Source organism: Tinamus guttatus, unplaced genomic scaffold (assembly GCF_059628265.1).
Source record: "Tinamus guttatus ecotype Peru unplaced genomic scaffold, ASM5962826v1 Tinamus_guttatus_pri_ptg000089l, whole genome shotgun sequence".
Classification (NCBI taxonomy): Eukaryota; Metazoa; Chordata; class Aves; order Tinamiformes; family Tinamidae; genus Tinamus; species Tinamus guttatus.
This window is the reverse complement of record NW_028288623.1, coordinates 1569641-1585527: the sequence shown is the minus strand read 5'-3', so window position 1 is coordinate 1585527 and position 15887 is coordinate 1569641. Positions and strand designations below refer to the sequence as shown.

The window sequence follows — 15887 nt, the reverse complement described above, 5'->3', positions numbered from 1 at the left end:
CAAGACAATGCAACATATTCATTCTTACTTTTTTTTTGAGTATCTGAGCCATGCTGAAATCAAATTATTTTCACAAATGAAAATGGATACAATTCGTGGGTATATTTTTGTAGCAGATTTCATTATCTGCTTGAGAAATTTATTGGTTGCAGAAGCTAGTCTTTGCCTTGTGGAAACCAATACTTGCTTCCAGTTTTAAAATTGATTTGAATGGTGTTTGTAGAAGCTGTTGTACTTTAAGGCATTTGGCTGCTAGGAACTACTTAGAGTGCATTTTAGTACTGCTGGGGAGAGAGTTAAGGGTTCCTGTGCTCTGCTGCAACAGAAGGTGATCTGGTCCTTATCTGTGTTTATTCTTGATTACTGGAGAATGAGAGTTACCCATAAACAAGAGAGGTTTTATTTAAGAATTTGCACAAGTGGGCCTCTATTTCCTGCCCCTAAGAGGATTCTGTTTAAAAAGTTAAACAAGGCTAAAATTTGTTCAAAGCCCAAGGAGAAGAAAAAGGCCAGTGCGGCCTGGTTTGTGTTCTGCACAATAGTCTGGATTACTCTTTTTTTTTTTTTCCCCCTTTCACTAAAATCAACAGAATTTTGTTAAATCATGGCCTGGTTCTCTGTTGATTTTGTTTTAAGTCAAGGTTAACTTCCTGAAAAAGTTGTCAAACTGAAGAATTATAAAATTCAGGGTTAAGGAGAAATAAACTGGTTTAGCCCATGAAATCTCTCTGCTTCTCATTGATGCTGTATAAGTTGCTCTAAAATGGCTTTTTTTTTTTTCCTGTAAATGGGTTTTTTACTGAGGCCAAGACTGCTGACGTTGCACAGCTCGGTAGTCCCTTTAGTGTTTAACGTGCAAGGTGCTTGAGCTGTGCTCTGCCATGCAGCACTCCAAACTGCACACCAGGGAGGTTTGTACTGTGATCCTCTACACGGTCGTTGCTTTGTCATCACACCTTCTTTCCTTATAACTTGGCTTTTATTTAATAAATTAAGTTTGAAAGGATAACAGCAAATAGTATTAATTTTATTATTATTGTTATTTACAGGCATCGATTGGGTTGACACCTCGTATATGTGAGGTACGTATCTTTTTATTTCACCTGCATTTGTTTAAGCTGTTAGATTGAAAATTTACAGAAACTTCTGGTTTGTGCAGGGCCTCTTTTCAAGGAAGGATGATTACTCAAACCAGATAACATCTTGCAGAGTAAAGGTCAGGTAAGTGTCACTATTTTGGTCAATGGTGTGAATGTTTTCAAAAATATATCCCTATAATCAAAGAAAGCAAAGGGTTTTTTGTTGTTGCTTATATTCTCACATATGTTGATGGTTTTGGGGCAAGGCAGGGAACAGTGGAGGAAGGATGAGAAAATGCTGTGTTACTTTAGAGTACTACATCTTTGCTTTTGTAGAGGCAAATAAAGCAGGAATGCTTTAAGAATTTACTTCCTGTTTGACTAGCTCTTAAATTTGAGCCATAATTCCATTCTTATTCATAGTTCTCTTACTCATTCACTTATAGTAACCAATGAAACTGTTGGGAAATTGATTTGGACTTATTAGCTTTGGAAAAAGCTAATTTCATGAATTTTTAAATGAAATAGTGAATGTCTCTTGCTTCTTGCAAATTGACTTGTCAATTCTTTTCGTGTGCACTCGGTGGGAAAGGGCAGTAGCAGAAGTAATGAAAGTGAATGCACCAGCTGAAAAATCATGAAAAATTAATGAAAGATTCAGGTAGTTACACTGTGTGAAGAGCAAGTACATGTGATTTCGTTCCTTTTTTTTTCTTTTCAGTTTTCTGGAAATCTATAATGAGCGTGTCCGAGATCTGTTAAAACAATCAGACCACAAGAAACCCTACACCCTTCGAGTCCGAGAACACCCTGAAACAGGACCTTATGTACAAGGTAAGAGTGGGTTTCACTGATTACGTAAGAATTTCAAGTAAATGCGTGTCTGGTCTTTACATTTCTTCGCAGATATTGATGGTATGATCTTAATCATTTCCATTGGTGGAAGTGATGAGTAGTCAACTTACAATGTGTCTGAACCTCCTCAATAAAACAAATAGTGTCCCAGACCATTATGCTGGATAAAGCAGGTGTTTTAATATGATTTTTTAAAAAATCCACTCTTAATTCAAACTTGCAAGAGCAGCCCTTTGTGGGGCTTTGTGTTTTCTGTGAAATCAGTTTTTCACATTAGGTAGCAGAGGACAGTGGATGAAAAAGCGTATTTTTTCCATTTCAGTTATCTTTCTTGGTTTTAGTTCTTCTCCCTTATTGTTTTTGTGCTTGTAGGATTTTTTTCCACCTCTTACTGATGCACTTACTTCAGGGTCTTGCGTAGTTTTAGACTGGAGTTTAGCCATTGTGCCTTGTAAATTCATTAGGACCTAATGTAAAGCTTGCCTGCTACCTTGGACTGCATCAGACCAATGACTGTCAAAACTCAAACTTGTCAAACTCAAACGCCTTCCTCAAACTCAGTGTGCTAAATCATAGACAGTAACTTTATAATGGGGATTGGAAGGAACAGTCAAACTGAGACAGGCTTCAAAAATTGGCAAGTTTTTAGTGCATCTGTCTCGCTTGTGGGCAGAATTCCAAATTTGCCACTGGAATTGCTGGTTCGGAAAGTGCTTGGCAGGCAACCAAGGGGTAGTAACATGCTCGACACCTGGGAAGGACACATTTAATATGCAAAATGCATATCACACAGTGCTTTATTGATCCTGTCATTTCAGATCAAATACTGATTTGCTCTGGCTTTTAAGCATAGGCTTCTCATCTCTGTTTTGTAAATTCCCTCTTCTCCCTACTTCACTTTTCTCCCTCAGTTTTTCCTTCTCATTACCTAGGTTTGTTGTATAGAAAATAAGAATTGGAAACTACATAAATTATTATGTCTGAGTTTATAGAAGAACCCTAAAGAGTTAGGTTTTTTAGGCACACGAGTCCAAGAAGCAGCAGTGTCAGCTTTTGTTCTAGAACCTCAGGATGCACCATCCACCTTTCATTAAGCCTTGTCACCAGGTCATAAAATGGGCTGTTGTTATCCACACTTCAGAGATTCAGCTGAGATGTGACAACAGATAGGAGACTTGACCAAGTGATGGGTGCAGCCTGGCATTCCCAGCTCCCAGGACACCTGCAGGACCAGTACCGAAGAGGACATCTAAGACCTGCTGGTGGCTACCAGTTCCTCATTTGAAAGAAGCAAAATTGGGAAGCGTCTCACGGGTAGGGTAGGGTCGGGTAACCTCCCCGGCACCGGGTGCTGCCTGGCACAGCGTTTCTTTCAGCTGTGCTTTCCCAGCACATCAGCAGCCCATTTAATGGAGAGTTGAAAATAGATGAATTGACGGTCTCATTAGTATGGCAAACGTATCATTCCTTGAAAAGTAGATTCGTAGACACTTGGTCTTTATTGCGGTCTTTCCAAGATTCTTTCTCTACCTGCTTGTTATCTGAGACCGTCATTGTTGGTGGGGAACAGATACTAATTATTTTCTTTTAGCAGCTGCTCATTCAGCACACAAGAAAAGGTCTTTAAACTGCTTCCTTCCTTGGCAGTTTCCATCCTTTTTCTCAAGCCTATATCTCCAATGATTCTTTGGCTGCATATAATGAAACTTCCGTGTTTTAAAAGAAAATGAAGTTGTGGCTGGGATTCAGAGGTCTGCAAATGGGCTGGTTTGCCTTTTGTCACTAGTCCGTCCTCATCTGGAAACTTCTAGGCTAGATCTGTCATCTCTTCTGGTTCTGTTTTTTTTTTTTTTAATTCAATTTTACCCTTTTTGAATAAGAATTTTATACTTGTATGCAACTAAAAATTTTAAGTAGAACAATTTTATGGTAGAGTTCTGAAATATCCCTTAACACTTCCCTTTCAAGAAGATTTTTTTTAATATGAAAGTACAAAACCTTGTTAACCTAAGTAGTGTTTGCTGGGTTTGGACACATTATTAAAACCAGTGTGAATGCTTTTTCTTAAAAGATTCTCTGTATCTTCTATATCTTATGTCAGGCTCCAAAAATCTTTGTGTTAATGGCTATAAGAAAAAAATGTTTTTTAGGGATAAATGTGATTCACATTATTGGAAAAACTGATCTCACACATGAAAAATGAAGTGATATTTCTGCTGAAGGCATCACAAGTATTATTACGTGCTGCTGTGGCAGCATGTGAATGGAAGTGATTTGAGGCTGGTGAGTCAGTGGCTAGGGGCAGCAGTCAGGTGACATAATTCCTTTTTTTTTTAGAGAGAGAGATATATAAATAAATAAATGTGTGTATGCAGTTTTTGCAATTAAGAACTGTAGCAGTTTTTTCTGAGCCAATCCTTTCAAGAGGGATTAATAGAAAAGCTCTGTTCCGTAGCTCCACGTCGAGCTGCACTCATTGCTTCACGTCCCAAAGGAGCAACAGTGAGAGAGGCAGGAGGTGTTCTGCATGCAGGTGGGGAGTGCAGTTAGCTCAGATTTAGTAGCATGCGACTGAAGAAAATGAGGTGGTTCACAACACTGGTACAAAATGCCCTTGACAACTGCAGTGGTGTCCTGCTGCAGTCAACAACCGCTGATCTCTGCAGCGAGGGCCATCTGTGTGCTGAAGCCTGCGGCAGTTTTAGATGTAGCCCCCCTGTGCGGGACCACAGGGAAGGATCTTGTTTCTAACAGCTACATGGCAGAGATGGGGCTTGTCTGCAAAGTGAGTAGAAGGGCAGCTTATCTGGTATTCCCCTTCCAGCCAGTATGCTGTCTGGAGGGGTTAGAGTAGTGAGCACCAGGTAATACTCCGAAATTTGCCATTATTTTCCTAAGATTCCTTCTGTTAAGGACAGGTATCCGTGTTTGCCGTTTGCAGGAAAGGCTTGCGAGCTCCTCTTGATGAGGAGCTCCCCCTTGTAGTGTGTGTAGTGGTTGGTGTCAGGGATATCCAGACCACTGTTAGCACTTGGATGAAGAACAGACAGAAGGGAAAATCGCAGTTTAACCCTTTTAAGGATGCTTTGTTGCCCTGTTATTAGTGGGCAATGCATTTTCCATTTACAGTCCAGCTAGGACATCCCAGTTCTCAACACTAAGTACTTTGACTGGTTTCCAGCCCATCGTTTTTCTGCATAAAAGCTGTGAGACTGTAGCCTTTAAAATGCTGAAAGTGTTTTAGTCCTCAGTGCTGGAAGAGGTTCAAGCCTCTCCCTCACAGATGGTTGCACTGTTAAGGAATCAGCCGCTCTTAAATCAGGAAATGATGCAATCTATTTTGTTACTCTGAGGCAGATTTCTGGGGGAGATCCTGCCTTGCACTGAGGCAGCTTTCTAGATGAGGAAGTTTTCAATGTTTCGATAGTACTTGAAAACTACCTTTGATTTTTCCAGCAGCCACAAGTACACTGTGGTTTCTTCTCAAACAGCATTCACAATACTTCATTTACCAGACTGTAAAACAAATTATTTTAGATCTTTGTGCTAGATTCAGTATGCTGGTGCTATGGAAATGTAGGTAGGTAAGAATATCCTCCATGCTTTCATTATATCATAACCGTGTTGATCAGTTAAATAAAATCCTAAAAAACGGTCTGGGAAAACAATATATGGTACTTTCCATATTCTCTGTTTAAAAATCCCAGTGCTATTCAAAAAATAATGGCCCTTTTTTCAAGTGGAAAATGTGACGGCTTCTGGAATTATTGTGTTGGAAAGCTACACTGCTACACAGTAGAAGAAATACTTTTCTTTGAAAATAATCCCGTGTTTAATGTGTGTTAGTGTGCATACACTGTAGTAATGGGAATTATTTTAAGTATAGGTAACCCAAATACTTTTTTTTTCCTTTCTGTGTATCAGTTGTTAAAGGACAAACATAAATTCATGTGTTTGGGCTAGATTTCACTTTCATTTAGAGTTAAGCAAGGCACTGTCATCTAAGGAGAGAAACTCTCTAATAATATTAGAAAAAGTCATTTCTGCCATGTCGAATTTTTAAAATAATCTTGACTTGCACTCTGGCTGTAGATAAATTGTTTGATTCAAATAAATCACATTTTTTTGAATACTCTGACATCCACACTGCTGTGGCCTACAGTAAAACAAAAGCAAAACCTGAATCAGTGCAGAAGCAAAGTTTTTGTTGTTGTTGTTGTTGTTGTTTTTTTAAAAAAAGGCATTGTCCTGGACTCCAACTTTGCGATAAAACATTTAAGAGAAGACTTGTTTCACTAGGGTACATTGTGCAATAAGTCCTGCCTCGCAACTCAGGGGCTCTTTTTAGGAATCTCTGCAGCGCAAATGATAAGTTTTTATCACCAGAAAATGCAAAGGAAACACTAAGCTGGATTTATGTGAAGTACAAGGCAGCTGCCGTTAGTTGGGTATCTCTGCTGGAATCTGCATTTTGCAAGGTGCTGGCAGTGCAACCACAGCGTAGCAGCCTGCTGCCCTCCACTGGGGCTGTGTTAGTCACAGCCACCGCTCTGCTGCGCTCGGCTCTGCAATGCAGTATTTCTCTCATTTGTTTGGGGCTTTTTCCTTAAAAAGGCAATCAAATTTTTAAAAATCCTGAAAGCAGGAGGTATAAAATGCTACATGTTTCATTTTGTGGTTTGGATACCCTCTGGGGAGAATAGAGAGCATCAGGACTCAAAGTGTTGCGAGCCCAAGGCTAATTAAAATTAAGTACATGCTAAATATTCTACACAGCGGATGGTTCCTAACTCTGTGAGTCATGCGAGCAGAATCATTATCCAGAGGCAACAGCTAAAAGCTCCAGTACAGGATATGTACCCAATTAATAGCAGTGACATGACTTTATCTCCATGGGGAGTTTTCAACTATACCATTTTTAAAATGATATAGTTCCATTGATCAGTTGGAGAAAGTGGAAGCTGATTTTCACTGGAAAATGCCAGTGAAAGGCATTTTAATACTAATGTCGCTGCATCTGAAGGATGGCTTGCAGTGTTTTATTTCAACTAAAATGTTTAAACTAGTTCTGAGACATTATGCAGAACAGGCAGGCATCCCGTGAGAATGACTTGATGCTCCAGATGTTGGGTAAACTGTCATTATAACTCACCAGTGAGAAATGAAATTACGTGACAGAAACCTCTGAGAAAAATATAGATTTATTTTTTTTTAAATGTTTGACAGGACTGTCTCAACATTTAGTTACAGACTACAAGCAAGTTGTAGAACTTCTGGAGAAAGGAATCGCTAAAAGGTATTTTATAAAACAAATCCCATCTTTATTTAATGCCTCTCTTTCTCCACATTTTGATTCTACAGACGTCTGTTTTTCACTGACAGCTTTGTTGATGTTTTGTGATAGAATGTTGGGTTTTATGATTATTGCTTGAAAGATGCCATATATCCTCGTGTTATCCATAATCATAGCTACAGGGGCTCACAAAGTTGTTATTTAACATATTTCTTCAAAACTGATCCTTTGCTGACTTCCCCACGAAATTCTGCCGTCTGTCTGGCATAAGAAAAAGTAGGCCAGGAAGATGTTTCTGCCATAAACAGTCTTGTTTTTTCATCCACTTGCTTGTGGCACTTTACTCTGTATATCTTGCAACTCACTGTTAGGGCAACTGATGGATTTATAACTGCTGAAAAGGTAATATGTTTTCGTTTGTATGTAAGTTTTTTTAAAAAAAATTTACACCAAATCATGTACATGATTGCTATGAGGGAACTGTGGGAGTTGGCATGCCAGTGAAACCAATGACCTAAGCTCATGTTAGTTGAGTGATTTCTGTCCCCACTGCTTTCTGCAGGGGTACCACACAACTACCAGTGGAGTGGTGGAGAAAGGGTGTTATTTTGAAAGGGGAATCTGCCAAATACAAATCACAGTTCTAAGGCTGTTATCAAGTCTTAAGAAAAGTGAAGTTGAAATACTAGAATATCATGCCAAAGCAGAACTTGCAGGGACTAATTTTTGCTACTTTTACTTGTACCAATCAGTAGATATACCTCTACGATAGAGAGTTGTTCAAAATAATAAAATTCCAATCAGTCTGCCAATGTAATGCTATGATGGGCATATTACTGCAGAAATAGAAGATGTGAAGACATTGTAAATGCACATTATAAATGCTGCCGTGTAAAGCAAAGCAACCAACCAATACAGATAATATTAGTACGGTCGAAATTGGTGAAACATGTAGCATGTGCCCTGTTGAGATTACTGACGTGAAGGATCTCCCATAAAAGCGCTTGTTTGGGATGTGCACAGTTGAGATGCTGCCAACGTGCCCTCCAGTTACCTTGGTAATGTAGAAGGGGGGAAACTAGCGTGAATGTTTCCCCCTTGCTTCCTTAGGGAGTTAACTTTCTCCTGCTCCCTCAGTTTGTGCTCCCTTGCTGCTGCGATGCGCCGCTGTGGGGTAAGAGGACGAGGGCTGCGGGGCGGCACAGTCCACCCAGGGGAGGCCAGCAGGCAAGCGCTGCATGAACAGCAGCAGCATCTGGCGGATGCAGGTACCCTGGGCTCTCCTTACTGGGCTTCTCTAGCAGTGTGAAACTGCAGTCACGGCCCCAGGGACTGCGGTGAAACCAAGAAGTTGTGTGTGATGGCTCTGCAAAGGCGCCAAAGCCTTCCTGCAGCTCCAGCACCGTAGTTCCATTTCATGCAGGAGGGCAAGCCTTCATGACTGAGTATTTTTTCCTCGTCCTTTCTAGGATCACAGCAGCTACGCACATTCACAATGCCAGCAGCAGGTCCCATGCTATCTTCACCATCCACTACACACAGGTTGGCTAAAAACAATCTGACTTCTTTTTCTCTGAAAAATCGTTATTCAGTGTGTTGTGCATTGTTTAGTTGCCACTGTTTTGTGCTACTTGTAGTAATCTCAGTGGAAACGGTTACATATTTCCTTCAGATCACATTGCAGATGTGTTTCCTATACTGCCTGGTGTCTTGAGTATGTGCTAAAGCGCTCTTGTTCCTTCATGCAAGTTTATAGCTAGAAGTGATGCCAAAGACTTACTGTTAAAAGAAATACCTAAAAGTTTTAAGCAGTCCTTTCAAAGGCAATACCCCTTCTCCAGTTCCATGAAAACTGCACGTAGAAAAGCTTGAAGTTACGTTTTTTACATTCATTTAGGTTCCTTGGTATTTAGTACTTAGTACTAAAGTATTACTTAAAGATTTACCAAAATTCTGGTTCTATCCAGCATTTCGGCTGTGCTCATCTCCTTAGCATTTGGCATCCAGTGCTTTCCCAGAGACAATGAAGCCTTTCTGTGCAGGAATTATATCCTTCCCTGGCAAGGAAGTGTTTCAGTGATCCAAGAGACCTTTTCTATCTCACACTTCTCACATCCTGTAATCACAGAACATTTTGGGAGATTTTTCAGTAGTTTACAAAGGAACTTTGGAAAATGTTAGTGGAAAATAACTTTGCAAGATCTACGAGACAGCCTTTCACAGTCACCAGGCAGTAAAGATTTTGTTGAGAGGAAATCAGCATGAGAGGATAGTTTTTGTGTCTGCTGGGAAAGCTGTTGAGTTAAATGTTTGACCATAGAGGCCCGAGACTACAAAGAGAAAGAGTGGGGCAGTTGGGTGTATAATCACTCTCAGACAAAAGAAGGCACCTATTTTATTGCCATTAATGAATTAGGAGGAATAATCTTCCTTACTTGTATTTTTATCTTCAGGCCATACTGGAAAACAATCTCCCTTCCGAAATTGCAAGCAAGATCAACTTAGTGGACCTTGCAGGCAGGTAAGAATATGGTGAGGGGTAAAAAAGATAATAGTCTGAGCAAATACTGGTATTACTGGCTTAGAAGTTGACATTTAATATTTTTAAATCTGATTAGAATAACAGTCTAATTTTTGTGCATGGCAACTAGGCATTGAGTTAACATTGCGTTTGTCATCCGTTCTTTATCGGCTACTCGATTTCACTGGAGAAGGGAATTCCTGGATCCTCACGTCTGGTGGGCTGCTGATGTAGGCATTTAGTGTAATTCCTTTCAGAAATTGCTGCCCTCTAAGTGGCTTTTCCAGTAACTAGCAGGGAGATTACCACATCGAAGCTTGAGAGGAGTAGGCTAAGAGTGTGCTCCTCATGGCCCCCCACCACGGAGGGGGGACGTTGTCCTCGCTCAGCGCTTGTGCTCCAGCGTCTCCCAAGTCCCTGATCTCAGTTACACATTTTGGTGAGGAATGCGCGGTTAGGCGGGGTGTGGAAGAGCGTAATAAGGTGGGCATTGTGCTAAGGAGTTGTAGGACACCTGTAGAATGTGACATTTTTCTTTCCCAATAAGGTAAAATAGGTGAGCACAGAAAGTAGTTTTGAGGAAATATATATATATATAGTGTTTTTTTGTTTGTTTGTTTGTTTTTCATGTAGCCAGTCTGTGCTTACAGAGTTTCGTAATGTAACTTGTTCTTTTAGCAGAGCCACTTTGATGAGGTTGTCCAGTTCAGGCTTGAAGATATGTTTTGATAGCTCTCTAACAGTATTTTGTGCCAACGGCCTTTGATGGTAGCTTGGACTTTTTGAACTGAGCGCAGTGTTACCATTAAAGTCTTCAAAGTATATAGATTTTTTAACTGTAGAACTTGTAATTTCTGTTTTCTCGTATGTCAAGAAAACAGGTATGATGCTTTCACACTGTTATTAAACGTTATTCTATTTTTTCCATGCTTGTGTGCTTCAGTGAAAGAGCTGATCCCAGTTACTGTAAAGATCGAATTACAGAAGGTGCCAATATTAACAAGTCACTCGTAACACTTGGAATTGTCATCTCCACCTTAGGTAAGCATACTAATTCTTTATGTTGAAGGACATTAGTGAAGCTATAGGACTCACCCCTTGTGTACTATGTTTGTGTTTGTAATAGGAAGCTGAGCAGAACAGTTGTATAGCTCCCTCATAAACTATACTAACACTTAAGAAAATTGAATAGCTATGGGAAAAATATGTCCTTTTTTCATGAGCTTTATCGTATTTGTCTTTCAGCACAAAATTCCCAGATGTTCAGCAGCTGCCAGAGCATCAACACCCTAACGAGCGAGGGGGAGAGCACCCATGCAGGCAGCCCCTCCGCAGGCAGCCTCGGCGGGGGCCGGCGACCGGCCTACATCCCCTACCGGGACTCCATCCTCACCTGGCTGCTCAAAGACAGTCTAGGAGGCAACTCCAAGACCATTATGATTGCCAGTGAGTTTGGTTTCTGTCTGTTGTTAATTTTTGGTGGGGGCTAGCCCTGCAAAATACGTCTTTGCTGATGTGCAAAGTCAGCTATGCCACTTGTGAACGTTTTTATGTGGTCAGATTCCAAATCCTTCATAGGATATGCAAGGAGTAATCATATTGAAAAGAAAAGGTGTGCTGATCCTGCATGAAATTAAGCATAAGAAATGAGTCTTTCCAAGGTTGCAGCTTTGATTTAATGTGATTTATTCTCTTGTAAATAGGATCTGGAGAAACCAGTCTGTGAGTTTGATGAAATATTCCTAAGGATATTTTTAGTTTTGTTTTTAAAGATGACCAACTTAAAAAAACCACCTTTTTGAAAATCTAAGTTTTAAAAAAGATTGCTTTTTTTAATAATACCAGTGCTTGTGTTCTCTCTGTAGCTATCTCTCCTGCCAGCTCCAGCTATAATGAGACCATGAGTACCTTAAGATATGCATCTAATGCCAAAAATATAATTAATAAGCCTAGAGTGAATGAGGTGAGATTTTTGAGCTCTGCTTTTCTTTTTTGTGCAATTTTTTGTGAATGTTCTTTAACAGTATGTGTGTATTGTTTATACAGTATATGTGCACTCTGAATAAAAATCATGCCACTTTTTCTCATGTTGATCAAAGCTCAATAGGACCATAGATATTACAGAAATCATTTCTTAAATTCACCACATCTTAAATCATTTAAATTTCACACCCCTTAGATGTTCTCTGTCCTTTCAGTTTCTATGCTTCTTCCCTTCAAATTGTTATGATCTGCTAGGATCATTTGTTACTATTTAACCTGTTACTATAAACACACAGTCCTTCCTTTAGGCATGTTAAAAGAATACTGTTAAAACTGCAAAGTCAAGAATTAAAAAGTTAATGTGCCAGGATTAAGGTTGCTTGTGGATTGTTGTTGTGGATGCCATCTCTGCCCTACCGTGCAGTACCAGTTCACATGAAATGGCACTTTTAATATGTGCGTGTTCCCAGTCTCTGTTCTTTGCACTTTCATGGAACAGGAAAAGTATGAACATTCCCAATTGAAGATTCACTGTCAAAATGGTGTGCTAGCGGTTGTGTAGTTCTTAGATAATGCACTGATGAGAACTAAAAATATTCTTGCTGCTTCCTGATGAGAACTAAAAAATTTTCCAAGGGCAAAAGTGTTATTCTCTCTTCACAGAAGCGTTCAAATAGCACAGTAATCAGAAGCTGGGATTACACATACTTGAAGTATAAAACTCTTGAGCTGCTGCTCTTCAATGGAGCATTTGCAGGAGACTGCAATCTTGCCGTGATCGTGTAAATGAAGGACTCTATCACACTATGTTCTTTTAAGGAGACCGACTTAAGATTTCACAAAAGTTCTTTATTCAACATTTGAATAAACACTTGACTTCACACCTTTGCTAGTTCCCTTCTAGTATAGAAAAGCAAAAGATATCATTGTGTTAGACCAGATTTATAGCTTTTGGTTCAACAGTAGAATTGGAATATTCATACCAAATCCCTCTCCCTTGACTCAGGCAACTTGGCTTATTTAATACAATAAAATTCTTTGGGACCTGGGTTTTCTAAAAGCCTTCTCCTTTACTTTTTCCGTACACCATGAAGCTCGGTGAAATGATCTCTCTGTAAGTTCTGTTCGTATAGCTCCCTGAATTTAGCTCCAAGCTACCTATTCTCTATTTTAAAAGTGCATTTCATTCTTTGGACCCTGTGCTTTTCATGATGGACTAAATCTAATTTATAGTTATCAAAGTATTTTACAGTATTCCAATAGCTTCTAGATCTTCGTAAATAAAGTTTGCAACAAAATTTTATCCTTAGATAAAAGGATAAAATCTTAGGGATCTAATTTCCTTATTTGCTTTCCCACAGCTATTGCATTAAATCTTAGCTAGAAAGGAACCCTTCTAGTCTGGAGTTTCTCAAACTGAATTTGCAGCAGTATCACCAGCACCTGTAAGAATATTTTTCAGACATTGCTAGTGGTGACAATAGAGTGTTTGGTTTTGGCAGCAGCAGTTCTTAATTCTGGCCATATACAAGTAATACAGGCCGTACGCAAATAATCAGAGTTTTCAGGCACATCCCTTTGTTAAACACAACTTCTCAGCCTCTCCAAGCAGGATCGCAACTTGTGTCTCCTTGGGATGATTTTGAGGTTAAATTCATAAAAGCAGTGATGTGCTCAGCTGTTGTGATGATGGGAACAGATGCTGTTAGATGTGTGCTCAGTAAAGAGAACATGAAAATCGCATGAACAGAAGCCCCCCAGGAGCCCCCTGCCCCTCAGCAGCCTCTCCTAGGGACCGGCTGCAGCTTTGCCTGGTCCTGTTCACTGTTGCCTGCCAAAAAAAAAGGAAAAAGAAAAGGAGGGGCAGGGGGGCACTCCTGGCTTTTGGATTTCTCCCATATCTGTGTGTCAATGTTTCAGGACGCGAATGTAAAACTTATCAGAGAACTGCGCGAAGAAATCGACAGATTAAAAACGATGCTGCTGAGCTTTGAGCTGGTATGTGCGATCCCCCCCAGCTGGAGAAGCACTGCTGCTCTAAGGAGCAGTAGTCGCCGGGTTTCCTCTTGTCTGTTTTCCTTTCCAGCTTCGTTGTAACTAGAAGGAAATTGCATTGTTCTCTGGGTAATTTCAAAATGATTAGGAAGCTAATTGCTTTTCTGTTATTTCTCCTTTTTCTGGCGTTAAATTAGTAACCCCAAAGTATAAACTGTTGTGTGACGATTAGCAAGTGCCTACTTGCCGTCTTTTGTGGAGTCAGACAGTTTTGGTGCCAAGATATCCCTTGAAATATTTGCTTTGCTTAAGGGTAGAGAGCACCAAGACAAAGCAAAGCAATTTCCCTGCCAGACTCTTCCTCACTAAAAGCAATCTAGCAGACCATAAAGGCGCAGGTTGCCTATGCAGTGTCTCCCACAAGAAAGTGTGTGTGGCTCTCAACCCTCACAGTACAGCTCTCACCCTTTGTGCTTTTTAATTTAAAGCAATAGTATTTTTTGGCTCCCCATACCAAAGGGAGTGTGTTTTCCGGGAGAAACTGAAGCTAGACTCCAGGATTCGTTTGCACAGCAGTGTCTCTCTGTTAATGCTTTCTAACTAGAAAGGAGTTCACAAACAAATTTAGAAGGAAGCATCCTCTGTGCGTCCGTTTCCTTGTGAATAAGGAAACCCATACATGGTTCTCTGCATTTGTTGTTTGTGCAGAGGAATTCCAGTCCTTCCTGGAGCGATGACAGAGACGGAAATCTGACCGAGTTGGTTCTTCAGAATGAAATGAAGGTGCGTGTGATCTGCTGGGTGCCGCAACCCACCCTGTCCCCTGGTAGCATCGCCAGAGTTTTGAAAGCACAATGGTGAAAATGTTTTTATCCTAACCCTCTTCTACGTGTTTGGAATGTGCAGAAAACTGCCACCATTAATGGGTGCTGGGTGTCCTCTACCAATCTGTGACGAGCGTTTCGTGTGTCCTTAGCGGTGTGCGAGGGACAGTGTCCCATTAAGTCCACGCAATCTACTCCTTGTCTGAAATTGTGGAACTGTATCACAATAACTGGTTATAGAGATACTTTGTCTTCTAAGTTTAAACTTCTCCAATTCATTTGAAGGAAACTATTGTGCACTCCCCAATTTAAGTTTTGATCGCTATGGACCTGGGGAGGTGTTGAACATTTTGCTTTTAAATTTTGCTCAAGTCTGTCAGATGGACAAATTACCTCGTTTGGAAATCAAAAAGTTAGCGTGATCATATGTCTTGCTGATATTTTGGAAAAAAGTCTTCATTGGGCTAAACCTGTGTGGGTAAGTGGGGGTACAGTTTTTAGCTGATTATTTTATTCTACCACAGAAAGGTGTAATGCATTTAAAAATACACCTTCATTTCAGCTGGTGAAATAATTTTGCAAAAATGAAGACATTTTTTAAAATCTTGCTTTACCTTAAGATTGAGCAACTGACCAAAGACTGGACGAATAAGTGGACAGACAGGAAAACCATCATGGAAGAATACAGTGTGGACATCAACAAAGAAAAAGTTGGAGTAACCATAGATTCAAGTTTACCTCATCTAATGGCAATGGATGATGATATCCTCAGTACAGGAGTGGTGTTTTATCATCTCAGGGTGAGATATTATCACTTGTCTTATTCTTCCTTTTAATAACCAAATGTGCGTTTCCTTTGGAAATGTGGGAGAGTGATTAAGGTAGCATTATAAAAATGACTATCAAAAAGTAAAGGCCAAAATCCACAAGAAGAACAAATATATGGATAAACAGAAAACCACAGCAAAGAGGGATACACGAAAGTGGAGGAGAAGGAGGTTGTCCTTTAACACTTACACAAAGCAAAGCACAATGACTGGAATAACAAACTGACCTTTTATAAAAATAAAAGCATGTGCAAGGCTATTTGATAATGTAGGTAAATAAGAAAGATGCCCAAGTACCCTAAATGTGCATGGAAATAATTTTTGCCCACAAAACATGAGGACAAGTTGAGTGTGTTTGTGTACCTGTGAGTGGTTTGTTGGTTTTTCTTTTTTTTTTTTCTTCTTCCTCTATTAAAAAGTAGTAACAAATATTTGAGATAAAAATGATACTATTCTTCACTTAACTGAAAGAGAAACAGTACAGATTATTCTCAGACCAGCACGGAAAAA

The 15887-nt window shown here is 39.9% G+C and overlaps 1 protein-coding gene across 1 annotated transcript in view; it reads left to right on the top strand.

The window, feature by feature from the left end:
* STARD9 (StAR related lipid transfer domain containing 9) overlaps positions 1-15887 on the top strand; it is an 83211-nt gene that overhangs the window by 33218 nt on the left and 34106 nt on the right. The window contains 12 exon segments of the mRNA XM_088520461.1: positions 1050-1082; positions 1160-1221; positions 1801-1913; positions 7161-7230; positions 8697-8769; positions 9681-9748; positions 10692-10789; positions 10994-11194; positions 11614-11711; positions 13652-13729; positions 14435-14509; positions 15171-15350. Of these exon segments, the coding sequence (XP_088376587.1) occupies positions 1050-1082; positions 1160-1221; positions 1801-1913; positions 7161-7230; positions 8697-8769; positions 9681-9748; positions 10692-10789; positions 10994-11194; positions 11614-11711; positions 13652-13729; positions 14435-14509; positions 15171-15350 (1149 nt within the window).